The sequence below is a fragment of the Galeopterus variegatus genome, unplaced genomic scaffold (genome assembly GCF_000696425.1).
Source record: "Galeopterus variegatus unplaced genomic scaffold, G_variegatus-3.0.2 Scaffold895, whole genome shotgun sequence".
Lineage (NCBI taxonomy): Eukaryota > Metazoa > Chordata > Mammalia > Dermoptera > Cynocephalidae > Galeopterus > Galeopterus variegatus.
Window position 1 is genome coordinate 10,933 of NW_007727006.1, and position 27,726 is coordinate 38,658.

Sequence of the window (27,726 nt, forward strand, 5' to 3'; positions counted from 1 at the left end):
ACCGGGGACCGGCAACGGGATTGCAACCCTCGGTGTTGCTCCCGTGCCTCGCTCAGCCAGTGAGCGGGAACCGGTCTGTATGTGGGATCCGAACCCTCGGGTGGGAGCGCTGCCGCGCTTCCCAAGCGGCGCACTTATCCAGTGCGCCACCGGGCCGGCCCCCCAATGGTTTTTTATAAAAGCAGAGGCTCAGGGAAGGGAAAGGAAGATCCCCAAATCCTCTCCTGCAGAGCTGTGAAGATCTGCTCCCTTGGAGTCTAAGTCCCAGGGATATTTTATCAGATAGTTTCCCTCCCTTGGTTGAACCTATCTAATATGGTGCAAATAACTGCCTGGGTCTTTCCTCTACTTCAGGGCACTCACATTGGCAGAAAGCTGAGATGTCAGGGTGGCCACTTTTTCCTGGGATGATTCCAGTTCCCTACGAAGCTTCCGGATTTGCTGTGAAAGGAAGAGAAACACAAACTACTGGTGGCAGAAGAAGTATAAAATGTGGAAAGAAAATGAGCTGCAGTGGTGTTAACAGGCAGAGACAAAGGCTTTGCACCCTACCTCAGATTGCATCCTCTCCTCAGCCTGAAGAAGGGAGCACAGAGAGAGAAAGAGAGAGAAAGGCAGTAGTTACTATGGGGGTGGAGAAGCCAGGCCCCAGTGGCAGGGTAGAGAACTTGGAGAAGCAGGATTCAGAGGTGCGGAGAGGCTGAAACTCTTGTTTCCCAGCCCTGACTCCTCACAGGACTCAGCTCAGACCTATATTAGGGTTTAAGGAAAAGACTTCTCTGGAGCTCATCTCTAGCCAACATTGTCACTGCCCAAAAGGCTAGGAAATGAAACTTTGGTTGGTCTGAAAACTAACTCTTACTGCCAGCAACTTGGAGCAAAGAATTAGGGGCAAAACAAACTTAAGAATCAAGGAATACCTAACAGCTAAAAGCTACGCCTGGTGCCCCACAATCCACGCTTGGCCAACTCTGTCACACTGTTAGGGTTCTAGAGTCCTAGAAACCTAACCATCTCACCTGGCCATAAGTGCTTCCCACTTACCATGGCACAGAAAGGCCTCTACAGTAAGGGGAGTCTCCATTTTTCAAAGGAGGAGAATGAAAAGCACCAGAATTGCTCAGGAGTTGGTGGTGAGGCCAAAAAGACAATTGAGGGCCTAAGACACCCGACTAAGTGCTTCAAGCTCTGGGCGCCCCCCGCCCCCCAGATCCATAAGGTGTCATGAAGAGAGGGCAGGGCCTCCCTCCCCGACTCAGTTACCCCACCAAAGGAGGTTCCAGGGAGCATGGAGCATGGGATGGCAGGGGCGAGGGGGATGTGGGAAGAAGAGAAGTTAATGCTCTTACTGAGGAGTACGTGGAGGAGGCACTGGAGGCCAGGGACAGCACTGAACCATGAACTGAAAGAGAAGGAGAACACAAAGAGTTACCAGGGGGTTCCAGGGACAGGGGGTTCCTGGGAAGAGCTCTAAGCAGGAGTTTGGATTCTGATTCTGGAGGGTATCTGGAGCAAACAGAAAGAACAGAATAGGGAACCCAGCTGGTATCGCAACAGCCCAGAGCAGGTAGGTATCTGCTGGGAGACAAGGTCCTGCGTAGAGGTAGCCTCCTCCTTCAGTCTACATTCTCTGGCACCCTGGGTATGGCGGTCCCTCACTCAGCCTCTTCCAGGGGGCACAGGGTTACAGAGAGAGGGAAAGGAGATTTTCCTGGATAGTCGTCATCTTATCTTCCCAGTCAGGAAAGTACTCTAGCTGCTCAGAACAAATACTGCGATTCTGCCCATGCCTCCTCTTCTCAGCACCTGGGGACTTGCCCAGGATCTCGGGGATCATTCAGATGAAAAAAATATTTAAGTGAGGAATACTTGTTCTGATTCAATAGAGCCTACTGAGAGAACTGAAGCATGTCTGCAAGGAATGCCTCCTGGAATGAGCGTCCTGAAAATAATAACGGGAGGACTAATCTACCATAAAGCCTGGTCTTCCAGGCTCTGATCACCATTAACAGCCAGATCATCACCAACAGTCAGATGGTCCCACCCTGAAGCTAATCTCTGGAACATTCTTGAAAGAGGGATGAGATGCCTAATTCTTTGTAAGGCTTTAAGAACTACCATTACATTCTTCTATCTATTCGTATATTTTGAGAGACTGTGGGGAAGAAAGACTACAGCTAGAATGAGGAGGAAAGAAGCTATGGTTTTCAGAGCACCCTGAGGGGTACTATTTCACCCTTCCATGCTCAATCTCCCTCCCCTGGCCCCAATGATAGTTGCTCCATACCAAAGACCCAGTGCTAGATGGTGCCACCCAAGGTTTCTGGGCCCCCAGACCCTTCAAAGGTATGTGAACAAAGAACTGAAATGGCCCAACTCCATGTTCTGTGAATCATATATATGTGTGTGGTGGTGGTAGTGGTGGTAGTGGAGGTGGCAGTGGGTGAGGGGACCCAGCAGAGCTGGAATGAGCGTGAACCGCGCTGGCATGAAGTCTCACCATCATCCGTGGGGTCTCGGAAGGATCCGGACCGAATCATTCCCTTGGGTCTCTCGGCCAGGGACAGGGTGCTCCCCATTTGGGAGCCGCTGTACAGCTCGAAGGCCGCCTCGTGGGTGGGGATGCTGTTGGAGCGGGTGATTCTTGGCGTGGTGGCCGCAGTGGGACTCACTGGAAGGACAGAGGGAAGGGGGACAGGAGACGGAGGGGGAGGGCAGGAGAAGAGGCAGGGTCATCAGCTCTCTGGTCCCTTGGGGAATGGAGCACCAGGAGCGTAAGAGGCAAACAGGGAGAGGGCAGGAGAGGAAGGGGCAGGTGGGGCGGTGGGAGTGTGCAAGCAGCTGGTGATTAGGAGCAGGGTCCCTCCTGGGGAGATCAAGCCCTAATGGAGAAGGGCCTTGCTGTCTGGAATGAAGAGCTTCCCTCCACACTGCCTGGCTCAGAGTTGCTGCTTTTGAAGGTTAGGCTGGGGGCCTGGCAACTTTTCTGAAACCTTCACATCACTTGGATGTGCCAATGAGACTGGGATGCTGTGGTTTTCTAAAACAAAACTGGCAGCTTGGGAGGACTGAGAATTCACACCAAGACTGAGATCTGAGTGATGAGAAAGAACCAGCTAGAGAAGGGGGCGAGGCTGTGGGATCCAATGGGCTCACATTATGGAAGGGAGTGAGAATCTCACCACAAAGCAGTGTCACTCTAGGTTACTAGGTTGGCCCTAAAGCATCAAGAAACATGGCCCTCTCTGCCCAGTATTCCCCTGGCTTGAAGGCCAGACAGACAGTGGGTGAAAGTGTCAGGAAAGTCTTGTGGAAGCTGCTCTGAAGCCAGGCTCAGCTGAATTCCATGGACCTGCAGAACCTTTCTCCCTTTGCCCCTTGCTGGGATCCCGGCCTTTCAGGGTTCACTCCCACACAGAGCTCCTTTGGGTCTATTCTTTTGCCTCCACATGGGCAGGCAGATGTCCAATCTGTCCATAAAGACCTGTGCAGAAGAAGATTTCACACCTCTCTCTTGGCCCTTTGGAATCCGTAAGGTGATCATATCACTGTAAGGTGATATACCCAGTCCCTCACATTGCTGCTTAAGTGCATTTCTTCTTGTTTGATCCTTAGTGGAAATGGAAAACAAGCTGGCCCTTCCTCCATTTAATAGCCCTTCAGATGCCAGATGACCCTTCCTTAAGAACTGTCCTTTTCCCTCGGCAAAATGATCCTGATTCCTAGTCTTTCCTCAAATTCCCCAGTCATTGCACAGGTGTGTTACAGGTCCTTGTCTTTTGTTAACTCATTTCTTTTCACTTGGCTGAAAGAAGAGATGGATTTAGAGACGTACAGCAAGCAAACAACAGGCACTGTCCTACGGGGGTTCCTGTTCCAGCACACGGCCTCCCAGAACCAGGGCGGGGTGCTTCTGCACTGGAGCCAGGACCTCCACCTGAAGCTTCTTCCCCTCCCTGTCTCTGAATCACAGTCACTTCCTTCTTTCCTAACTTTTCCTTTCTGAAGGGTGTGGCCAGGACAAGCGTTAGTCAGCTCTGCCTTCAGGGCTGGGATGGCCCTGGTCTAGCCAGAGCAGCTGGGGAATCTGGACTTTTCTGAGTTTGAAGGCAGATCTATAGGCTTTGCCATTAACATGGCCCTGGTCTAGCCAGAGCAGCTGGGGAATCTGGACTTTTCTGAGTTTGAAGGCAGATCCTATGCTTTGCCATCAATCGACCTTTCCGTCCCTCCTCCCCACCAGCCTGAGTTTAGTGTTGCCCTTTCACCAGCGGGCCCTGGCAGCACTGGGTGTGGTGGCTCCGTTCTGAGGGCTCAATGTGCTTGTTCACTACACTGGTTTGACTCCAGCCTTCGGTTGATGGCTTTTCTGTGCCATCATTCAGACTCTCTAATGCCATAAGGACACTACAAGTTGTGCTCAGGGGCAACTTTTCAGTTTAGGATCTCGGAGCACTTTACCTTCAATCTCACTTGGGTAGATTAAACTGAGGAACCAAGAAGCCACCAAGATAGCATGAGTCAAATATGAGATGAAATCCAAAGCCCAGCTGCCTTGCCTCACCCTGCAAGGTGACCCCTGCTTCATCCCATGCCACAGTGAGTGACTGAAAACACTGACCTATGTTGGTAAGCTGGCCCTTTGCACTCAAGGACATGGATAGTGCAGGGGGTGAAGGCAGCTCTGACTGGTCGTCGGATTCAGGGAGCCCCCCGATGGTATGGGAGTGTCGCCTCTCCTTGGTCTCCTCCTGGGACTGGAGCTGGTACCTGTAGGAGGCAGCAAAAGAACTCAGTCTGGGCAACTACAAAGTGATATCAGAGGTTTTGTTGGTGTGGAGGATGTTGGAGCTGGGCTGGAGCCAGGGGATTCTGAAAGAAGGACAAGGAAAAAAGAGGGAGCAGTCAGAGCTGCCTATGGAGGGAGCAAGACCTCCTTAGAGCAAGATCCTCTCCCAGACCCCAAAGAGGGTATTCCCAAGAAAGTTACAGACGCATGGGCAGAAATGACGGAGGAAGCTCAGGACAGAGCTTTATGATTCCATGCGTGTGCTTCAAGTTGTGGGAGTGAACAAGTCCATGCCATCATAGCACCCAACTGAAAAAGCCAATGCTGTCCTAACAGCGGAAGACCAGGTACGTCCTGCCCTTGCCCATGTGAGTGACCCCACAGGCAGGCTGTCTTCCCTCATACTTTGAGGGAGGAAAATTACAGAGAAGAGGTTTAGCCAGGACTGGGATAACACAGGCTGGTACAGGTAGGTGTACGATTCCCATGTGCAAACTCGTTTCTCCCCTGTCACCAAAAAAGAACACTTGCTGTAAAAGTTGACTCACATGATATTAAGCTTAGGCAGAGTGATAAGTGGTATTTGTACAGGACCACGTATGAATGATTCAGCTAAAAGGGTTACTAAATTCATGACTGGGGCCTGAGACAGGTCAAGTTATTTTTCATACAGACCAGGAACCCCAGATATAGGGAAGAAAAAACACATTTAAAGGTTACCTGAGTCCTTTCTTGGGAAGTGTGTTCCGATCCCTCTGATTACTGTGGAAATAAAAAAGGAGAAGCATGTTGGTCCATCTTAGAAACTAAAATTTGGGACCATAGATAGGTTTGAGAGATGCAGACTCTGGACTTGAGACATCAAACTATGAGCCCCTTTATCTCCATAAACTAAATAAGAAGACAGCTGCAGCCTCTTTCTTGGCTCACAGCTTGGGAAATTTATCTGAAATGTTAAATGCTTTTCTCTGATTAGGAATCAGGGTATAGTTAGCTATTTGAAAGATCATATTATGGGGCAGGCCCGTGGCTCACTTGGGCGAATGTGGTGCTGATAACACCAAGGCCACGGGTTCAGATCCTATATAGGGGTGGCCGGTTAGCTCACTTGGGAGAGCGTGGTGCTGACAACACCAAGTCAAGGGTTAAGATCCCCTCACTGGTCATCTTTTTTTTTTTTAAAAAAAAGATCATACTACAGTAGGTGAAAACTAGGGTGTGATACAATAAAAACGATTTTGGACTAGAAAGCAAAAACTTTGATGGATAGGTTAAACTGATTATGAGATCTCGGATAAGTCATCTTTGTGCACTGGTCTCCCCATTTATGAGATGAGAATAATAATTAAAAACAAAAACATCCTACCGATCTCATGAAGTTGTTGTGAAGCAAATAAAATCACTGAATATATGTGAAAAGATTATGAAAGTCGTAAAGTAGCAATCAAACATAGGATAGTATTGCTAATGGCAAAATCAGCTCAAGGCATTTGGATGGGCTCAGGCTCAGCTCTTCTCCATCTACCTACCTGTCCAATTGCCCAGTTCTGGGGCTGCCACTCCAGCTCAGCTCTTCCGTCTCTTCCTCTGCGGGGGCAGTGGGGGCAGCAGGAGGGGTGGGGATGGGAGTACTGCTGGGGAAGGCACTGGGCAGGCTCATTGGCATCTGGAGGGACTCCATGCTCCTGTGCAGGCCTGAGAGTTTGGGGTACATGCGGGTCTCCTTGGGGACACTGAAGCCGCTCATTAGCTCCAGGCCCTGAGAGAAGCTGGCTGAGTTAATATTGAGGATGGGTGCTGGACTGGGGGTGAAACAAGAAGGGAGAGGTCCCCCAGTTGCGGAGCTTGTAGCATGCAGATCTGGGGCCTTTGAAGCGTGGGTGTCGCTGGACGATGGTAGATCCAGACTGTTGGAGTTGACCTTGTCTAGATTGGCTAGTGAGGGTGGCTTGACAAAGCTCTTAGCTGTGGCCCTGAGAAAAGTGAAGATAAAACAAAATATTTAGGATAACAGAATTACAGACATAAGAGGCAGATGGGACCTCAGAGAAAACCTAGTCCAGTTTCCTTGATTTCTGGCTATTTGCTAAGTACAGAGGCTTGTTCTAATGCTGCTGTGAAATATATTGAAGGAAGTCTGATATTTGACTTGGGCCACCTTCCATCTTAATGAGGGAGATGGCACGTGCACATGGAAGACACAAGTGAATTTATACAAAAATGGGTATATTTGTATAAATAAACACTGAAAAACCACCCATGCAAGTGCTGGAGACAGGTTAAGTGTTGATCAAGGAAGAGTATAAATGAGGTGAGTTTTGAAAACAGCATAAAAGAGGGAGAAGAAACTTGGCATATAGGGGAGGGAGGGGAAAGACCCATGCAAAGGCCTCGAGACAACAGCAGATAGGCAAGCCTCACCTAGTCTAAGGAGTGCAAAGAACGACAGAGCAAGCAGGCAAGGACGAAGCTGCCTACGTGGGTACCTGAGAGGGGCTGGTGGCAGCTCTGCCAACTTGGTTGCTGGGGGGTGGCTTGCTTGGTTTTTGGGAGTACTTTCTGGGGAGCCAATGCTCTTCAAGGAGATGTTGTCTGAGTCCAAGGCCACTGCCTTCGCTTTGGCCTTCTCCTTTTCCCGATCTGTCTGATTGACAGGGGCTGGAGTGGTCCGCCCACTGGCTACCTTGGAAGGCTCCTTCAGTCTGGAGGGTGTAAGGCCTCCCTGCTTGGTGCTGAGAAGACTGGGGTCAATGCTGCTGCTAACAGGGCGAGGGCCACCCCGCCCACCAGTCACGCTCATAGAACTGGACTTGGCTGGCCGGGGCAGGCTGCGGTACTGGATGTTGGAACGGGCTCCAGGAGCCAGGAATCCCGGCTCTGTGCTGTTGGACACATCTAAGCTAGTCTTGCGTCCATTTACTGGCTTGACAGGGATGCCCGAGGACTTCTGGATCTTGCTGAGAGTGGCTGAACCACCAGTCTGCATGACAGTGGCTGTGCCTGTGGCAGGAGGAGGCTTCTTGTAGCCAAAGGATCCTGAAGTGGAGGGGCGAGCAATGCCCGAGGGGGGCTTCTTAGCATCGCTCAGGCGATCCCGGCCGGCATCAGAAGAGGAGCGCTGTAACCCAGTATTCTTCACCGCAAGCTTACCCTTGTCTGTAGCTTTGCCTTCAGGTTTGCCTGCAAGAGGGCAGGAAATGAGGTAAGAGTAGTTGAAATTGACCAGTATCTTAAAAATCCTTTACCTTCCCTCCATGGGAGAAGCATACATTGTCAATGTATTGTACAATTTTAGAGGCGTCAATATGGGTAAGCAGGTGCTAGACAAGCTGATGAAGTTTCTTCCCAGAGGGACTCTGGGTGCGAGGGGTGGGGAGGCTAGGACTTTGTTTTGTTTGCTTTGTGTCTTGTGTTTTCTGCTCCCAGAGTAGAATGGTCCATTTTAGCTAAAATGGCAGAGGCAACCACCAAGATGATCAGGAAGGAACTGCATCTAACAACTGGTCAAGGAAGGGGGAAAAGGAGGGGAAGCAAACGGAATCGAGTATGGCAGGATCTACTGGTAGTTAGAGACTGGAGGGAAGTGTCGATCAAAGCTAACAGTTACCCCAGGGGCCAACGCTGGGAGCACTATAATTCTCTTGCTGTAGCCATGTCATTTATTGCTTTCTTGGGAGCTCCCTGGGATGTCAAGCAAGCGTCTTGTGAAGGTAAGTCCACTGACTGAATGTCTTGGGAGAGGAAAGAAAGAAGCCAATGGGGAGCGTTTGAAGGGAGGTCAAACTGGTCTCTGAACATAACTTACTCCGTCCCTAACCCTCATTAGCTGTGTGATTCTGGCCCAGCCACTTAACCTCTTTGAGATTCTGTTTCCACATTTATAAAATGGACATAGTAATACTCATCTTTCCTAAGTCACAGGACTGTCCCAAAGACCAGATAAGATAATGTGTAAAGCACTATGCACAAGTTTGCTATCATCCTGTGGGTTAATGGTTCTTAAGAAGAGGGGCAACCAAAGAAACCAAGGGCAAAATGGCCTTTGCCCTTGTCCCTTCCTCTATTCCAGGCTCACCTGCGACTTTGAGGGCACTCTGGGCTGTATGAGTGATGGGGGAAGTGACAGCCACTGGTGGGGTCTTGCCCTTCTTCAGGGAACCAGGGTGTCCCAGGCTGATGGGCTTTTTCAGTTCTCCACCCTTGGATGAATCATCACAGCTCTCAGGCCGCTCTCTCCGCCACTTAGAAGTCCCAGGTTCCATCTTCAGGCTACCACTGTCGTACTCCAGTTTTTTGGGAGTCTTTTCCTCTGATTCACTAAACCAGCTCAGCCCACTTTCTGCCAGTGAGCGCTTCTCTGAGTCCGTGCGTAGCTAATGAGAAGAGAAAAAGGCAGAGTGAAACACTCATATGGGGATAGGGGAGTGGAAAGCTGAGGGGATTTACTTTGATTAGTAGGTGGCCCTGCTCATCCCGGAGTATTAAGTCAACCCAGGGTTTCTACCTGTACCCCTAGGGCTCTGGAGAGGAGATCTCATATATTTCTCTGGGTTTCTTTTTCTTCTACAGTTGGAACAACTCATAAGAGTTGGTAACGTATCACTCCAGCTTGGTGTGGGTACTAAATGTAGACACTATGGCAACATCTAATGTCTTGGATGACTGCTTGTTAGCCTTAGCATTTTGTTGTTGTTGTTGCCAGCTCTAAAAGAACTTGGCCAAAGGCCAGTGGAAACCAGTCCCGTGGAGTGGGTGTGTATGTACAAGCACGTACACAGACACTGCCCAGTTTGCCCGGTGTTTCATCTTGAGATGGTGGCTTCGGTGTTTGCAAACTCACTCACCACTATTGTAGAGTTCCTGCGAGAAGCAGTGGGAGTAGTTGGGAGGGAGTTAAGTGAGGAGCTGGCATTGAACTCTTCCGAGCTGAGGTTGTCCGAGGCATCGCTGAGCCCACTGCTGATGGAGCTGCTTTCATCCCAGCTACAGAGTGGGAGAGATACAGGTTAGCAATGAAAACAGAAGCCAAGGCAAGAAATAGATTTTTTATATTGATGGAAGAATGGCTCCACACCAGTATATACACTGGCCAAAGGAGAAAGCGTGGGGGTTGGTCCTGGGTTTGCCAGGAATTCAAAGTGTGACTTCAACTTCCTTGTAATTTGGTGATATTCTTTTATAAAAGGAAGAGACTCTGTCTTTATCTAGCAAGAGGAGATGTTGTATCTCCTCAACAGAAAGGTGTACTATAAAGAGAAGGTAATTTCCAGATCAATCTCATGAAAATCAATTTCCTCTGCCTAAAAACAGCCTCTATTCTTATAATTACCACATCTTTCTTCATTTTTAGATATGTTCTCCAGGTATTTTTTCCTCTTTTCTAAAATCTTCCATACCTGGCAACAAGGGCCAGAAAAAGATTTCTCTTTTCTAGAACCCCTTAGACTTATCATTTCTCGTTGCTCTTCTGTTTATACTGTTCACCCTTATTCTGGAATCAAGTCCTGCTTCTAAACAGCATGGACTGCTCTTCTGCTAAATGAAAAAAACTAAAGGTGCTGTGGACAAGCAGAGGTGCCACATTTGTGCCGAGAGGTGTCATTTCTCTGCCGATTGCTTGGAATATCAGATTTGTGGTATCGGGCAGAGACATCTGTATCTATAAACATCTGTATCTGAGAACGCTAATCCATGCACTAAGTGAACTTCCTTCAGCCTCTGTATCTTTGTAGCTTGGGCTCTACAACATTCCTTGGGCTGTTCATTTTTGAGTTCAACAAATTTCACAGTCAGAAAGTTTATTCCTAACATCTAAACTAGAATGCCTCCTCTATCATTTATGCCAGACAACATTCCTTGGGCTGTTCATTTTTGAGTTCAACAAATTTCACAGTCAGAAAGTTTATTCTTAACATCTAAACTAGAATGCCTCCTCTATCATTTATGCCAATTTCCTCTGGATCTACCCTTGTTTGCTATCCACGCGTTTCTTTTCTATCACGTTCCTCATTTTCTAAGCTCAAATTCTATCTCCTTTAACCTTTCTTCAAAGGTCCCATTTTCCAAGTCTTTCACGAATTCTTCAGACTTCACTCAAGTTTTAGAGACTAAAACTGAACATAAATGTTCAGTAAGACTGCTATACATGAGTATCTTTTTGTGCTTGTAGGAATTAATCTTTAAAGTCCTCGTATCTGCACTCAGTACGTTTGTTTATTAGCTTTGCGTGTGCACAAGGCTGGAGACGTTTTTGTGAATTAGCTGGTATCTGAAAAATTTTCCCTTTTTGATTTATTTTGAGTTTCATATCACGGAACAAAAATCAGACATACAAGTCATCTAAGTGCTTGGCCCAGATTTCAGCTGGCCTTGCTCTGATTCATGTGCTGGGAATAGGAAAGTGGGTGGTTTGGACATTTGGCTTGGTTGCTCTGTAGTGATTTATCCAAATACATCAAGAAAGAGTGAAGAAAGCATGGGGATTAAAACATGCTACAGAGATATTTAAATTTTATGAAATATAGCCATTATTAAATGACCATCAACCTCCCCCCTCCCTCATGACATATATTAAACCTCGTATTTGTCCTGGGCTAAGATATCACACCCCCCATTTTGTAGAGAAAGAACACTGAGGAAAGATCAACGCTGGTTTTATGATCCTATCAGCTCTTCTGGATCAAGATAAGATCTCTGGCAAGCAAACAAACAAACGATTCACAGTATGTTCGCTTAGGTCAAAGACAGAGGAAGTCTGTAGCAACTGAATCTTTCATCTGAGATTAATTATTGGTAATCAAAATCTTGGAGCAGAGAAAGCTCTTATGGAAGGGCCGTCACAAAAAGAGTACTGCTGCAGTCCAGAAATCCAAAGGAAACCTTCCTTTGCTCTACATTTATGGAAAGCCTAACACTGAAATGGGGGGTGGGGGCAATCTTCTAGGAGAGAGTTCAGGTCCTCTTTGCCCAAAAGACATTCCCTCCCAAGCTCTTTAACTATAATAAAAAAGTGTAAGCCTAAAATTACCCCAGAAGGTTGGCTAGAGGATTTAAAGATTTCCTAGCAAAATTCCTTTGCAGGTTCTGAACAAAAGAATTCTGCTGTCATTATAAGGGTTAAGCATCTCCTCTGGAGTGGAAGGAGCATATTTCCTTTCTTTAAAAAAAAAATTAGAAAAATAATACATGCTATAAATATTAAATATTTCATAAAAATATAAAGAAGAAAGAGAAAATGCCCCTTTTCTGCCATCCCATTTTTACTTTGAAGGTAACCACTGTTAACAGTTTCTTGTGCAGGCTGGCCCATGGCTCACTTGGGAGAGTGCGGTGCTGATAACACCAAGGCCACAGGTTCGGATTCCTATATAGGGATGGCCGATGAGCTCACTGGGTGAGCGTGGTGCTGACAACACCAAGTCAAGAGTTAAGATCCCCTTACTGGTCATCTTTAAAACAAAACAAAACAAAACAAAACAGTTTCTTGTGCTTCAAAAATATCCCTGTGCGTATTTCATCTTCTAGCTGTTTGTTCTCTCGATCTGCTGAATAGCTGACATTAGGGAAACACGCCTCATCATCCTGAAGATTCTCTTTTCCTGACTCTGAAGTTAGAACCTCAGTCTTTCTCTTTGTTGTTTATTCCCTTGTTTCAGTGAAGTACCTTTTCCAGTAGGTTCCTGCAAAAGGATGCTTTGGAATTAAACTTTGGAAGATACGACATATCATCAAATGTCTTTATTCTATCTTTACATGTGAGATTTGGCTAGACATAGAATTCTAAGCTGAAAGTAATCTCTTTTCAGAATTTATTTATTTATTTATTAGCAGCTGACCAGTACGGGGAACAGAACCCTTAACCTTGGTGTTAAAAGGCCATGCTCTAAACAACTGAGCTACCCAGCCAGCCTGCCTCTCAGGATTTAAAGGCGTTCCATTGCCTAGCTTCTATTGCTGTCATTCTGATTTCTTGTCCTTAGTATGTAACCTGTTGTTTCCTCTCTGGAAGCTTTTAGCATCTTCTCGGTGTTCTGAAATATAATTAATACTGTGCCTTGGTGTGAGCCTGTTTTCATCTATTGAGTTGGGTCCTTTACTGAACCCTTTGAATCTAGAAGCTCATGCATGACCTTCAGTTCTAGAAAATTTTCTTAAGTTATTTTTTTGATGATTTTCTCCTTTTCATTTTTTAGTTCTCTCTTCTAGAATGTCTGTTATTCAGATGATAGATTTTTAGGCAAATACCCTTATTTTCCAGCACTTTTTTTTTTAAAAAATTCTACTTTCTGGGCAGTGGCCTCAATTTTATCTTCTATCCCCGTTATTAAGTTTTTCGTTTCTGCTATCATATTTTTAATTTTCAAGGTTTTTTTTTTTGGTGGCATATTGTTCTTTCTTTCAAGGATATAATCTCCTCTCAACTCTCTGAAGCATTCATTCATTCACTCATTCATTTATTCATTTGAAGGGGCAGGTTTACAATCTCTTTGCATGGTTTCTGGTTCCAAGTTGCTTTGCTCTGTTTGTCCTGGTGAGACTTCATGTTGTAGACCTCCTCAGATGTCTGATGATGCCTGGCTGTTTGCTCATATGTAAGACTGGGACACTCACTCTAAGTTATTTGGAAGCTCTGTGTACATAGGGTAGGACTTGTCAACTATGGCTTCAGTATGGAGAGATGCAATTGGACTAACTCATTTAAGTTTTTTCTTTTGCACTGGTCAGATTTTCTAGAGATGAATCTTCTAAACTCCAGCCTGGAGAGTATAAGTCCAGCTTACTGCAAGCTGAGTTGGAAAAGGAGCCTGGAAGTTTCAACATTCAACAGGCAAAGTTTCACTTAATCCTCCTTGCTTTTGGTAAAAAACAATCTATGCCCTCACTTATGCCAGGAGTCCAACAGTCCAGAGACCATCTGTTTACTCTTTCTAGAGTATAAGTCTCCAGTCTTCTGTTGATGAAGGGAAAAGGGAGTTGCCTTTCAGGGAGCTGTTGGAGGAGAGAATTTGAGAGTCTAAATGTTTCTTATATGAATTTCTAACTAGTCTTCCTGTTTTTAGTTTTACTGCCTCCCCCACTAAAGGTACCTGATGTCAACAATTACCAAGCTCTTTGAGGGTTCCAGGGTGCAGAGGTGCTGCCCAGCTTCCCCCACTGCTGGATTAGGGTTCGATTTTAAGTACAATAGATCACTTCACACTTGCCATTCTGATTTCCAGCATGCCCAAGTCTCATCCTTATCATCTCTTCCTACTCCTGTTCTTTTGTCCTTGCGGTTTTATGACTTAAGGAAAAAAAAAAAACACCTTTATTTTTACTCTTGTGGTAGTTGTGAAACATATTAAACTAATTTTATCAGCAGCAAAATATCTCTAAGTGACACTTAACAGAGCTTGCTCTTTTGGATAAGATATGCTGGAAGGTAGTCTTTGAGTGGAGTGAGGGGAAGAGACATTAGCTTTGGAGTTTCGTCATCAAATCAGGCAGAAGGAGAAGAAACCATCTAGATGATCTTTTTGAAGACTTCAAAGCTGTGGGAGAAAACAGGCTGGATGTACCCTGTCCATCCTGAAACATCTGATTGCTTAAGGTATAAGAACAGAAAGTCCTGAGAAGAGTTTGCAAAATTTATCAGCTAATATCCGAGTACTACAGAGCAACTGCCTGGCCATTCACGATAGCAGGGAGAAAGGAAGGAAGCTTAAATACGGCTCCAAAAAGAATGAGGTAAAGAGCAGCACAGGGCTAGAGTTACGGGGGGCTGCCACCTCTGCTGTGTAGCAGAAAGAATTTCTCTTCTTACTCTAACCTGGATTTTGCTACCTCCCTCCTATTTCTCTTTGAATTTGTTTCTCACATAGATTTCAGATGCAGAAAAGGGAGCTGGACAGCAACAAGCCAGCTAGGCCTAAAGTCACTAGGACCTGGAAACAACAAAGAACTCAGAGACCTCAATGTTGCTTTATGATCTGATCTACGGATAAATCCAAACCACCGCCACTAACAGGCAACCGACGTGAAAGAGAAATAGTGTAAGAGTTTTCACTCTGGAAGAGTTCTTGTAAGGACAGTGACACTTTACCATTGTCGTGTACCCTCAGGACATAAGAGGAAATAAGTCTGAATAAGCATATGAGAGATGAAGTCAGATATAAACAGAGCAATGAAAATGAAGACCCTTGTCAATGGATATCTCTAGAGTGTTGGAACAGGTTCTAGAGTAAATTAAAGAATTTTCTCCACAGGATACTTATTTTCTCATTTACCGTTCTTCTCATATGCCCCAACCCACCCTCCAAAACTTACATTTCTCTTTCTGTTTCCACTAAAAGTGTCAACTTTTTTTTTCTCCTGTTGCTCTATCAAAAAGCTTAGGTGTGTCTTCAACTCCTCTTTCTTCACCCTCCTCATCAAGAATTCTTACTGACTGTGTTACACCTTGCCTCTTGAACCTGTGTCTTCCTTTATATTTCCCCTGCCTTTGCTCTGGCTCAGAGCCTCATGTCCTCTCCCCTGAACTATTGTGGAAACCTTCTTATTGCCCCGTCTCTGTACAGTCTCCTGCCCTCTAACCCATGTCAATGTAATCAGAAGCCTAGTTACCCCAAAGTGTAGCACTTAGCAAAACCTTCACTAGCTCATCTTGCTGATAAAATAAAATCAAAATTCTATGTTCTGTTCTTCAATGCTATCACGAACCATCATTAACAAGGTGCAGTGATGACAACCACAGACTGTGGAGCCAGACTACCTGCGTTTAAATTCTATTAATTCTGCCTAGGATTAAATTCAATTTCAAATGGGCAAACATTCATTGAGCTCCTAATAATTTACAAGGCATTGGTGTCAGTTGCTATGGGCTTCAAATTTCAGTGACTGTCCAGAATGAGCTTAGAAAGATGTATAAATGAAATAAATACCATAATATACAAGGGTATTTCAAAAAGTTCATGGAAAGGTTCATATTATCTTTTCATTCTGTTTTTCTATGAACATTTTGAAGTACCCTTGTACATAAAGGAATATAGAGGAAGGAGTGATTTGATTCAGCAAAATCCAGAAATATGATTCTGCCATGATAGCGTACTGACAAACATAACACTTACCCCTTTTCTCCGCTCCCATTCCACTCCTACTTCCTGTGTCCCCTAGGATTCCTACTAGGTGATCAGCCCTCTCACCTAGTCTCCTTTTGGAAATACAGGCTTGCACGAGGAGCCAGTCCTCTCATCATGATGCACAAGTGTGCTGCTGAAGATTCTGGAGTCCTGGCATTACACAGGGATTTGTCATCAGTGCACATGAGCCTTACCTATTTCACATAGGCATTTTACCTTTCCTCAAGGCCCAGATCAAATACCAAGTCTTCTATGAGGCTTTCCACGATCCTCCTTGCCAGAAGAAATCTCACTCTCTTTCATGTTTCTGTACATTTATCTGTTCCTTTATTACAGTGTTCTGCCTTGAAATAGTTACGTTCATACATCTCTTTGCTAGACTCTATTTCTCTGAGGGTTAGGATTGTGTTTCCTGCATCTTTGTATGACTCATACAGTATCTTGTACAGTATCTCACTTGCGGACTTGAATTCCTGGTTTATATGAGAGAAGAAATGCATAACCTTAGGGAAGGGGTTAGGATTTTAAAGCTGCTATTTATATATTCTCCAAGAAAAACTAGTAATTTGTTTCCAAATAATCCTTGCTTTGAGGCGAATTTATAAACATTCTCTTTTTAGAACTTTCAGTTCTCTGCTGAAATTCCCCATCTATACAAGAACATAATTAACCTTTTCTATTAGATCCTTAAACATATTTATAAAAAGTATTTTTAATTCTAAAATTTAAAAAGTATTAAAAGTTAAAAAAGTTTTAAATTAAAATGTGAAAAGTATTGCTAATTCTGGGTCATCTGTAGGTCTGCTTCTATTGACTATTTTTTCTCTCAGTCATATTTTTCTGCTTCTTCCTGAGTCTTGAAACTTTTCATTATTTGCCAGATGTTGTGTGTAAAAGAATGACAATATGTATACCCAGAAAAGGACATGCCTTTTCCTCTGTCAGGCTGTTAGGACTGAGATCTGAGTCAGTCTAACCCATAGTAGAGCTAGGCCTTGGCGTTGTTGCAGCTCTGGATAAAGTCAGTTACCAAATTTTTTAAGGGCGAGATCAGGACATAGTGAGACTCCAGAGATCTCTCTCTATGCCATATAGCCCAGCCACCAGCTTTCTGGGTTGCTGTGGAACTCTCTTTGCTCTTGGTGGGTCACTTCTATGCACTCGGTGAAGTGGCCTTGTGTTTTTTTTTGGGGGGGGGCTTTCTCCACCCTCCTGCCTGTTCTCAGATTTCACTATGGGTACTTGGATGAAGGCCCTGTGCAGGCTGGGTGCAGGCTGAGTGTCTTTCTCAGCTTTCAGCTCTGCCCTCAGTCTCCAGCTCACTGCCACTCTGTACTCAGGGAAGGCCTCATGGGCAAGAATTAAGGGGAGTGGTGGGTACCTATTTGCTCTGTGATTAGGGTTCTGTATAGCCAGACCACTTGTAGCCTTCAGAAGAGTGTATTAAGTTTACTTATCCTTGTCAACGGTGGTTTGCTGCTGCTCCTGCCATACCCCTAGGATGAAAGCAGCCTTCTCTCCTAGGAATGGTTCATCCCTTTCTGGGATTTAGTTCAATTAGAATACTTTGCACCCTCAGATATCTAATTTTTTAAGTTATAATGTTAGTTGCTTAGCCAGCTTATTCTTGTTAGGGTGAGAGGGACAGTGTATTGTGACACTATACCATTCCTTTCAATAAATTAGCCCCTTGAGTGTCCTTAGAATAAATTAAGCCCTTCATCGAGGGATGTTAAGAATGGCAACTGACGCCTCCTCTTGTTTTCTTTCTCACCTCCTAGCACTGATACCATAGTCTAAGGAATACTCTAGTGTACCCCATCTCCTCTGCAGGATGAAAGAGGGACTGTGAGGAGGCCAGCTCAGCTGAACACTGCTCTGCTGTGTCTGTGCAGACACGTGGCAGTGCACAGGGCAGGGAACACTCCTCCCCTCTGGGAAAAGCACCAACACTAACGTAGCTCTTGGCTAGGACTGGCCGCCCCTCCCAGATTTCTCTCTCAGCGTCTGCTCCCCACATTTTAGGCCCAGCTATTCCATGAAACTTGAATGACCAAGTGAGTCTGCAGGCAGCCAGAGTGCCAAGGGTGTGGGCTAACTAACTAGAAGGGTGGACTAGCCTGTGACTACAGAGGAAAAAATCCTCACTGCTTCTCTAGCACAGCACGGTCCTCAAAAGTCAGACTTGAACACTGAATTGGTTCTCCTTCTGTCCAGGATATATATGTCTGGTGAATCAGTCATCAAGTTTCTCTGAGCATTTACTATTTAACAGAGCTGTGTACATGAAACCATACTTTCTCCTCTAGGAGTGGAGAAATATCCGCAGTAGAATAGGCTGGTTATAAGAGCTGGATTGTCTTTTTCTCTTGGAATTATTTTTACTTCCAGGTAGAGTTTATGGAATTGGAAGCTTAATATTATTATCTCCCACCTAGGAAAAAGAAGAACTATCCTTATCATCTAAACTGGAAACAGGCTTCAAGACAGCAGAAACCTGTACCTTACTTCAGGGGACTGAATCCCCAAACCAATCATGAAAAGTTACCAAAGTCAGAGTTGGAAGGTTTTTCAGTCTCCACCACTGTCCGAACAAGGTATGTACTGTATTCTATGAAAGATATAAACATCAAATGGGGTAGCGGGGTAAAAGATCACCACTAGCCACAATTCTTGATATTGTCTCACTTGCTAAGGTTGACAGATGGTGGTCTAGGTTAGGCAGTTAAATAGACAATGACAAAATGTGAATTCGAACCAGGGACTGAGATCAGTCTTGAGAGTCAAGATGAGTAAGATGTTAGCGAATGTGATGAGCCTGGCTCCAGGTCCCCCAAGGGCCAGAATGTCTATGGACCAAAATAAAAGGAACATTTTCATAAGGTGCATGTTTTAGATAAGGCTCTCATTGGATGGTTCTGCAGCCAGGGGTATCTCATGACATCTGCCTTTGAAACTCAAATTGCTGTTGGTACTTTAAGGGGATAGTACAAAGAGTACATAAAGCTGGATGTGGAATCAGCCTGAGTTAAAATTAAATACATAAAGAGACTAAAATTTAATCTGTCCTCTTGAGGAGATTAACTTTATTGGCTAGAAATGGATTGAGCTGTATACTTCAAAGAGTATACTTCTATAGGCCAGAATACATTCTTGATACTTGTTCTAGTCTTGAAAGTTTCCATAACTTTCTGAAACTATACCAGGTTGGACTTAAGATACAGCTTTCCTTGCTCACTACTTCAAGAATACTCTTGCCGTGTATGATGAATGTAATAGGTTAAACCATATGAAATTGTCAATCTTGTAGGTAAAAAATGCTTAAACATGGGTACTTTCATGTGGTTCAACACCAAACATGTTTATTTTCATGTTTGGTCTATTCAGCACTTGTTTGCTACAAAAGTATGGTGGTGGATTCTAAACTCTTAATAGGAAGAGACCATCTTATGAAATCTCGCAAATGACAACCTGTCCCAGTCTGAGACTAGTTTGGTACATCTGAACAAAGGAATATGTTTTGAATTCACCTCAATCCCAAGTTCCAAATATATCCCATTCTTCATTGGTCTTTTATACTTTCTTCTGGCTCATTCCTGGAGGTGAGCCTCTCAGTTGATAGCCCATGTTTCCCTGAAGGTCACTCAAACAGTTATGGAGATATGGAGATGTGAGTCCATAATGAGAGAATTAGTCAGTAATTTTCCTGCTCTGGTCCCTGCAGCAGTGGACTCCCTTGTTTTCCTTCTTTAACAAGGTAGTGATCTAGATCTGTGTTAATATGGTAGCCACTAGCCATGTGTGGCTACTGAGTATTTGAAACACGGCCAGTCCCAATTTGAGATGTGCAGTAAGATTTCAAAGACTTAGTAGGAAAAAAAGAATATAAAACATCTTATTAATAATTTTTATATCAGGGCTGGCCAGTTAGCTCACCTGGGAGAGCACAGTGCTGGTAACACCAAGGTCAAGGGTTCAGCTCCCCTTACTGGCCAGTTGCAAAAAAAAAAAAAAATTTCTTTTCCATATTAAAACAACATTTTAGACATATGGGGCTAAATAAGACATATTACAATTAATTTTACCTATTTTACTTTTTAAAATATTTCTACTAGAAAACTTAAAATTATGTATGTGGCTTGCATTACATTTCTTTTGGAAAGCACTGTCCTAAACAGGAAACTTTCGGTCAATGAAATGTCAGCTGTGAAGTACTTACATTTGGTCCATAACCTGAAAAACTTATGATAAGCAGTTGCACTCAGCTGATACTACTTCTTTGCATGGCAATATATGTGGTAGAATTGTTAGGTGCATATATTGAATCATTATCCACAGTCTGAATCTGAGGATCCCCAACCCATGGTGTATTCAGGAAATAGCCTCAGCAATTGAAAGTTGAACAAATTAATCAGATACTTCTGTGAGTCTCAGAGAGCATTCAATAGGTTAAAGAGGACAAATGGTTTAAAAAAAAAAAAAAGAACCAGAATCAGAGTGAAACTGGGCAGTTTTGTGATGCTCAGTTCTGGAAATGAATCAAGACCATCTAGAGAAACCAACATTCTGTTGGTTCTTACTGCCAGCATTCTTAATGTCAGTAACCTCTCCTGCTTCCCACCCCCACGTGGCCTCAGAGAACTCCAAGAGCAAGGGGGAGTACAGTGTCTGCTTCATTACATGTCTGTGGTTTGGCAGAGACCACAGCAAGCAAGCCTGATTTGGCCAACAAAGTCAGGCAATGGGAGGAAAGGATGAATTGCACAGAGTGAGAGATTTAGAGGAAGAGAGGGTGGAGCAGAGAAGAAGCCAACATAAATTTTTTTGAGCAAGAGTTTGCCAAGTCTTAGTCAAGGGTAAAGATCACGAAGAAGGAACTCTAAAGAACAAGGTAACCAGAGTCTTACATGAAATTGGAGAATATGTACAATTAGGAAAATTTATTTGGCCCCCTTGATATATTAGCAGTAAGCTCATACTATTCCAGTCCTTCAAGAAAATGAATAGTTTCAGTAACTTGTTAAAGACTTCCTAAACTTCAGTTTGACTCACAGAACTACCTGATTAATTTGTTCAACTCTAAAATGCTCAGGCTATTTCATGAATGCATCATAGGTTTGGGATACCCAAATTCAGATTTAAATCCTACAGACTGGTTACATGGCACTACTGGCAATATTGAAAAATCAGAGAAAACAGTCAATGCAGTTTTGGAGACTACCATTTTAGGGTATCTGTTGCAACATCTACGTGATGAATTCTTACTGAGACCCAACTGGGAAGATTATAAAGATTAATACTACAAATATTGAAAATATTTCCTGAAGATCAAAACCAACTGAAGTGAAAAGCCAAGAAAATTATACCCCAATGCCCTACAATACCATAGGGGCCAAGGGAATACATCCCCTTCAACCCCCTAAAGCTTCTCTGAAAAATTACGCAAGCAACACAGATTACTATGAAGAAAAGACATAACAAATTCTATTTGATCATAGTTTTTTGTGACACAGGAGCCTTCAGAATGAAGACCCAAAGATATAGGGAAAATGGTACATTTTTATGCTTAGATGCTACAAAGCAGGCACAGCCATGTAGAAGTGTGATTGGACAAGAAATGTGTGATCTAATGCTAACAGACTGAGTGGGGAAACCCAGCAAGGCCTGTCTACAGTTTAGATTCTTCTGGGCCTTTCTGTTTAGCATTCATTCCTCCAGGGTCTGGGGCAGGGCCCTTTCTGGTATGGGGCTCTGATGACCTACAATCAGACAAGGTAGGTCAGAGAATTTCTTTATGACCCCCCTTGGGGAAGAGGGATTCTAGTTTCTATGACTTGCCTCAAGGGGATAATGAGGCTGAGAGACAGGAGGGCAGGAGAAGGTCAGAGGAAAATGTTGCTTTTGAGGCTGCTTCTGAGGCCTTCACTTTGGGGTATCGCTTTCTGGGCCCCAATAGTACCTTGATCATTCTGTTCAATTATGAAAGCATAGATTTCTATTGTTGCCTTTTTCTTTTAAGTCACTCAGCTATAATTTCTACAGTGACTGCCAAAGTTTTCTATGGCATTTAGAAAGGGGTTAGTGTAAATAAACAGGGCCACTATACCACCAAGAATATAAAAAGCCACCCTAATGTACCCATAGAGAGAGGACTTCTACTGTTATTTCTGATTCTTGATGTAATAGAAAAGTGAGAAAACTTCTGTCTGCTTGGTCCCAACGTTAGCTCACCTCGACTCTTCCTTGCTGAAGTTCTAACCACCCCCAGCATGCCCACTCAAGCTCACTCTCCTTTCCTAAAAGGTCTACGTGTTTTTAGTGGTGGTGGTAGAACCATAGGCCTGTACTAGGTAGAACTCCACTCAGTTAAAATAAAGCCATAAGTTTCTGTGTCTGTTCTGTACAGATGCCATCTCACAAGTGGCAAAGAATGTTCTTAGAGTTGGTCTACTAGCGTGGGGTACTTAACTGATCTGAAGAACTGGATACCCTTGCAGTTATATATAAAACTCTGTGCATGTGTGCAATTTTCTGGTATCTGATCATATTTTCAGATTCTCAAACGTGTCTATGACCTAGAAAAATTTCCTTAAAATTATTACCTTGTCTCATAACACCCTGCTTCAATCATTGCCTTCTTGATTCTGGCAATTAATTGTTTGCCCTAAGGTTAAGAGAGTTTCTTAAACTTAGACAATTGTTATAGACTAAATTATGTCATCTCAAAATTCATACGTTGGAACCCTCATTCCCAATGGGTGTATTTGAAGACAGAGCCTTTTGGGAGGTGATTAAATGAGGCCATAAGGGTGGGGCTCTACTCTGATAGGATTGGTGTCCTTATAAGAAGAGGAAGAGACACCAAAGAGCTCTGTCTGTGTCTGCACAGAGGATAAGCCATGGGAAGACACAGTGAGAAGGTGGCTGTGTACAAGCCAAGAGAGGCCTCATCAGAAAGCAACTCAGATGACACCTTGATCTTGGCTTTCTAGCCTCCAGAACTATGAGAAGATACATTTCTGCTGTGTAGCCACATGGCCTGTGGTATTTTGTTAAGCCAGCTTGAGTAAACTACCACAACCATCACTAGATGAAAATTTATTTATTTATTTACACATCAATAACCCCATTGGGCTACATCGGACACTGACCACCTCCATAATTTCAATTTGGAGATTTACTAACATCAGGCTTTTGATCACGATACTATAGGTCACTCCAGCTGAAATAAAATGCTCAAATCCATCAGCTAGGCATAGTAAACGGACTGAGAAAATCAAGGAGTAAAGCAAAGTGGAAGGAATTAACATTGCTGCTTTGACTTGGAAGCAAAATAATCCCTGAGATATTCCATCTTTCTATGATGAAATCAGATTCTATGTGTGCTCCTGCAATGACATGAAACACAATTATTCAGCCCTGCAAACAGCATGGCTAGCACTTCGTGGAACAAAATGGATGTAACTGGATTGAAGGTATCGATATATTTTATTGGGGCATTAATGTGAGAAAGGGTAATTTCAGGGTAGCGGGGGAGAGACAGAGAAGTGAGAATACAGGGGGAAAGATATGAGAGACCATTTCCGAGGTATGGATTAAAGCTCTGCCATGTCAGCTGGCAGGGCCAGAGCAAAGAATAAAGCAGAAAGTTGAGCTGTTTCATGGGAGTCTCCTTAATTAGGACCAACTGTGGGTGAAGAGTGCTGACTCGGCTGGCCACAATTTGTTTGAGTTTTCTCTAGTTTCAGAGATTTCCCTTTTTGCCTGCCCCAAGCCTTTCCCCTCCTCTACTTCTTTCACAGGGGTAGGAATGAAAAAACAGGGCAACTTCCTCTTTTTCAGATGTTTCCAAGTCAGGAAGTTGAAATCCTTCAAAGTATAAAAGACACCTGGAAATCTCTCTTAGGCAAAGGGAATAATTCTCAGGGATGCCATCGATTTCTCCTTCAAAGGATAAAAGGCAGCTCCTTGGAGCAGACTGGAATACTGAGTTACTTGCATCTCCACCTACCCTTCATTATTAGAGTTGCATTAGTGTACTTGTCTTAGCCTCAATTTCCCCAAGTGTAAACAGGTAATTCAATAACTACTAATGTTTAGGAAGTTGATCAGGGAAAATGATTTTGATTCCTAACTTGGTCAAGAAAACATCTTCAGGAAAGCTTAAAAAGTCACAAAATTAAGGTGTCAATGGGTAAAAGTGATCTTATTTTAAGTTTCCATATTTTTATCAGAGAGAACCTGAAGGAGGCTCTAAGAACAGTCAGTAGAGTTCTGCTTGGAATCAATATTCCCTTCTCTTTCTAAAAGCAACACAGATGTCCCATTTTACAGATTTTTGGAAAGGAGTGAAAATGATATTTGATTTAAAATTTTATGAGATACTTCCTGCTTCCTCCCTACTGTCTCACCCATATTCCTTCTGTGATACTTCCTTAGGAATCTACTGCACAATTCCCCAATCTCTGGCTAATTGAAAGGAAATGATATAACAGTATTTGCATCTCTATGTCTTCTCTAAACCAGTAAGGAAACAAGAGACAATTGATAATATTCTCTGAAAAGTAGGAAAGGTTCAGGTTAAGGGTTGGCAAATTTTTTCTGTAAAGAACTACACAGTAAATATTTTAGGCTTTGCAGGCCATAAGTTCTCTGTCACAACTACTCAACTCTGCCATGATAGCACAAAAAAAGCCACAGGTAATATGTAAACAAATGCACATAGCTACATTCCAAAATAACTTTATGGACACTGAAATTGGAATTTCATATAATTTTCATGTGTCGCAAAATATCTTCTTTTGATTTTTTTCAATCATTTAAAAATGTAAAAGCCATTCTTAGCTTGTGGGCCATATAAAAACAGGCAGTGGGCCAGATTTGGCCCTATATGCCAAAGTTTGCCAGCTCTGGAGCTAGACCAAAAAAAGACCCTCTAAAAACAGAAAGAAACAACAATTCCTCAACTGACAAGTCCTGGCTGCAAAAGCAACTCTGTACTAAGAATGACCTCTTATATTTCCAGTTTCAGTCCTCTTTTAGTGCCTTTCTGACTAATCTGCTCAGTTTACAAGTGGAAAAAGGTTTTTCCACCAGCAGTACTACTGGCTTAGTTTTGACTTAGGAAAAAAAAAGGAAGGGGAGGGGGCGGGGAGGAAAAGAAAAGAAAAAAATAAGCATTAGTATTGCTTGCATCTCAGTGCCAATCTTCCATTCTGGAAGCAAGCAATGACTTAAAGTAGGATGGGATTCAAACATATTTGTAGCTTTTAGAATGATTTATGTAGGGTTGACAGAGCAAAAGCCTTTTTTGGTCAGAAATGCAAATCCTGCTATATAGATAGGTTGGAAGAAGTATACAGAGTACATATGTCCTGTAGATGTTCCTGCTATGTGTATGGCTACAAAAGTCCTTGATGTTAACAAGTTGCCATTCATCTTCAGATCTCAAATCACTGTTAGCTCCAAATGAGCACCAAAAGAGGTAAAAGGGATAGAAATCAGGCCCTAAATTCACACTGTTAGGCTAAAGAATCTATGTACTTCTGAGCAGTTTCTGGCAGCCCCAAAAGACTCAGGCCAGACTGCTGGTGTGAAATGCTGATCTGGCAATAAACACCTCCAGCGTGTGAGCGACTCTCTTCATGGAATGAGGCTTCCCACCACAAACCAAATGAATTGCCAGGCATTCCCTTTGAACACATCACTTGCCTTTTTTTTTCACTTCTTTGTATCACATTCGATCTTCTCACTTCTGAGTCCCTGGCCTTCTATTATCACCTTTTTTCTATTTGACTCTATTAAATAAGAAGTCCACTTTCCTACCTCTTCTTAAGTGTTTACACATAAGCTGAGGAGATCACCTTTTTTCTATTCACTGAGCCTCCTTGTTCAGTCAAACATCTTTACATCCTGACTCAAAATACAGGACCCAAGCTTTTCTGCCCGTAATTACCCTAATGCTGTCTACATCTAATCTACCAAAGAAAAAATAAGGAACATCAGAAAGGAAAGCCAGCAAAACAGAAACAAATACAAATTCCAAATACTAAAACCTAAAGAGAAAAATATTGGACCGAAATGTCTCTTTGGTCCAGAGGCTTGAGCATGTAGATCTACTCAGGATAAAGCCAAGGTATGTTTTAGTATGACACTTTGTAATTCACATAAAGGGAATATCATCCAAATCCATGGATTCACCATCACCACTTGGCTTTTGAAGTATTTGTTGCAAGTTAAGGTGCTTGATTTGTTTTCCAATTCAAAAATAATACTGAGAAATCAACCCATTACAGAATGCAACCACTTCTCTCACAAATTCACACCCTCTTGAGATCCCTCAGGAGAAATTCAGTGAACCTTGGATGAAGAATGTTACTCTAACACAAAACACAAGGTCCCACAAAAAATAGTTGTTGTCCCTTCACTGAATATACAGAAAAATAAATACATCAGTCCCATTGGAGAGTCATAAGTACAGTAAAAGATGAGGCTGTTTTCCAAGTTATATAAACTTTTGATATAGCCTCCATAAATCCTACCAGGATTACTTTGAAGTTTTGATCTTGGTGACTTTGGCACGACTTCTTCATTCCCATAACTTCTGCAGCTCCTTTTCATGAACCATCCTCATTTAAATTTCAAACTAAAAATATCAATCATATATGACTGTAACAGCCATAAGGGTAGGAGTACCAGATGGTAACTATTTTCTCTTTTTACCTATCCACAAAGAAGTATAACCTGAGGACTCCAAGGAGCTTCAGTGTGTTGCAAGGGAGGCTTATCAGTTTGCTATTGGGAGAGCTTATTTAATTCCTCACCTGGCACCGTGGTATTATTATTTCAAAGGAAACAGTCATGAGACGGTAGGAGAATTTAAGGACACACTTCACTATTGAACATTTTTTAATTTGTGTGGATTCAACTGTCAGGATTTCCATTGAAGCAATCCATGTAAAAGTCTGAGACTGCTTTGTGGAAAGTTGCTGTTCATTTCAACATCAGGCAGGATGAGATCTGACTCAACATTAGCTGTTACTTATATCCACCCCGTCAAGCATAACCAACATAAACTGTGTTGATGGACAAACATGCAGCAATGTCCTGCACTTAACCAGAGGAAAATCTGAAGTTTTTCTAAAAAGACTCATGGCTTTTCGGAAAACAACCTTAAACAATTTAGGAACCTCGGAAGACAACCAAACAACACTAAAGAACACTCAAGATCTTTGCATCTTACTATCCAACAACGGACATGTTAAAGCCTAGATAATGGTTCCCATTCGGTCTGTGGAGTCAATGCAGTTATCTAGCTCACCCATTTGGTTATCTTGTCTATAAGTCTGCATCAAGTCAAAGCAGTTTCTTTATTTCTCTACTCACTAAACACAATGTGAGAACCCAGTTTCTGAATACTCACTGTGTTAAAAGGCATCTTTAATATGCTGCCTTTTATAATGATCCATGGCACTTGCTTATGTCAAAATGGCATGCATTTTACATCATATTTCTAGAGGAACTGCCAGATTTATGCTAATCAATGCAAATATGCTAATCTTATTTTTCTTTGTGAACATCACCAGATATCATTATTAAAACAATAGTTACCATATGTCCAGCATTTAAATATGTATACCAAGCACTTTGCTGGGCATTTTTACATATATATATATATATATGCAGTGACCTTGGTGTTATAAGGCTGCATGCTAACCAACTGAGCTAACTGGCTAGTTCCAAGACCCTGTTTTCAATCACTGCATATGCTACAAATACTCCCACTGTATGAGAGATAACTGAAGTTAGAAGTGGTCACAG

General features: G+C 43.2%; 1 protein-coding gene across 1 annotated transcript in view; it reads right to left on the reverse strand.

Annotated features, from left to right (window-relative positions):
• Window positions 1-27,726, reverse strand: part of LOC103590925 (neuron navigator 1) — a gene marked incomplete at its 3' end in the record, with an annotated part of 153,468 nt that overhangs the window by 5,081 nt on the left and 120,661 nt on the right. Inside the window, exons 4-13 of the mRNA XM_008573269.1 lie at window positions 9,634-9,772; window positions 8,865-9,162; window positions 7,276-7,969; window positions 6,319-6,762; window positions 5,510-5,551; window positions 4,622-4,770; window positions 2,501-2,671; window positions 1,350-1,402; window positions 553-576; window positions 364-441 (exon numbers count right to left, since the gene is read on the reverse strand). Of these exons, the coding sequence (XP_008571491.1) occupies window positions 364-441; window positions 553-576; window positions 1,350-1,402; window positions 2,501-2,671; window positions 4,622-4,770; window positions 5,510-5,551; window positions 6,319-6,762; window positions 7,276-7,969; window positions 8,865-9,162; window positions 9,634-9,772 (2,092 nt within the window). The remainder of the gene's footprint in view (window positions 1-363; window positions 442-552; window positions 577-1,349; window positions 1,403-2,500; window positions 2,672-4,621; window positions 4,771-5,509; window positions 5,552-6,318; window positions 6,763-7,275; window positions 7,970-8,864; window positions 9,163-9,633; window positions 9,773-27,726) is intronic.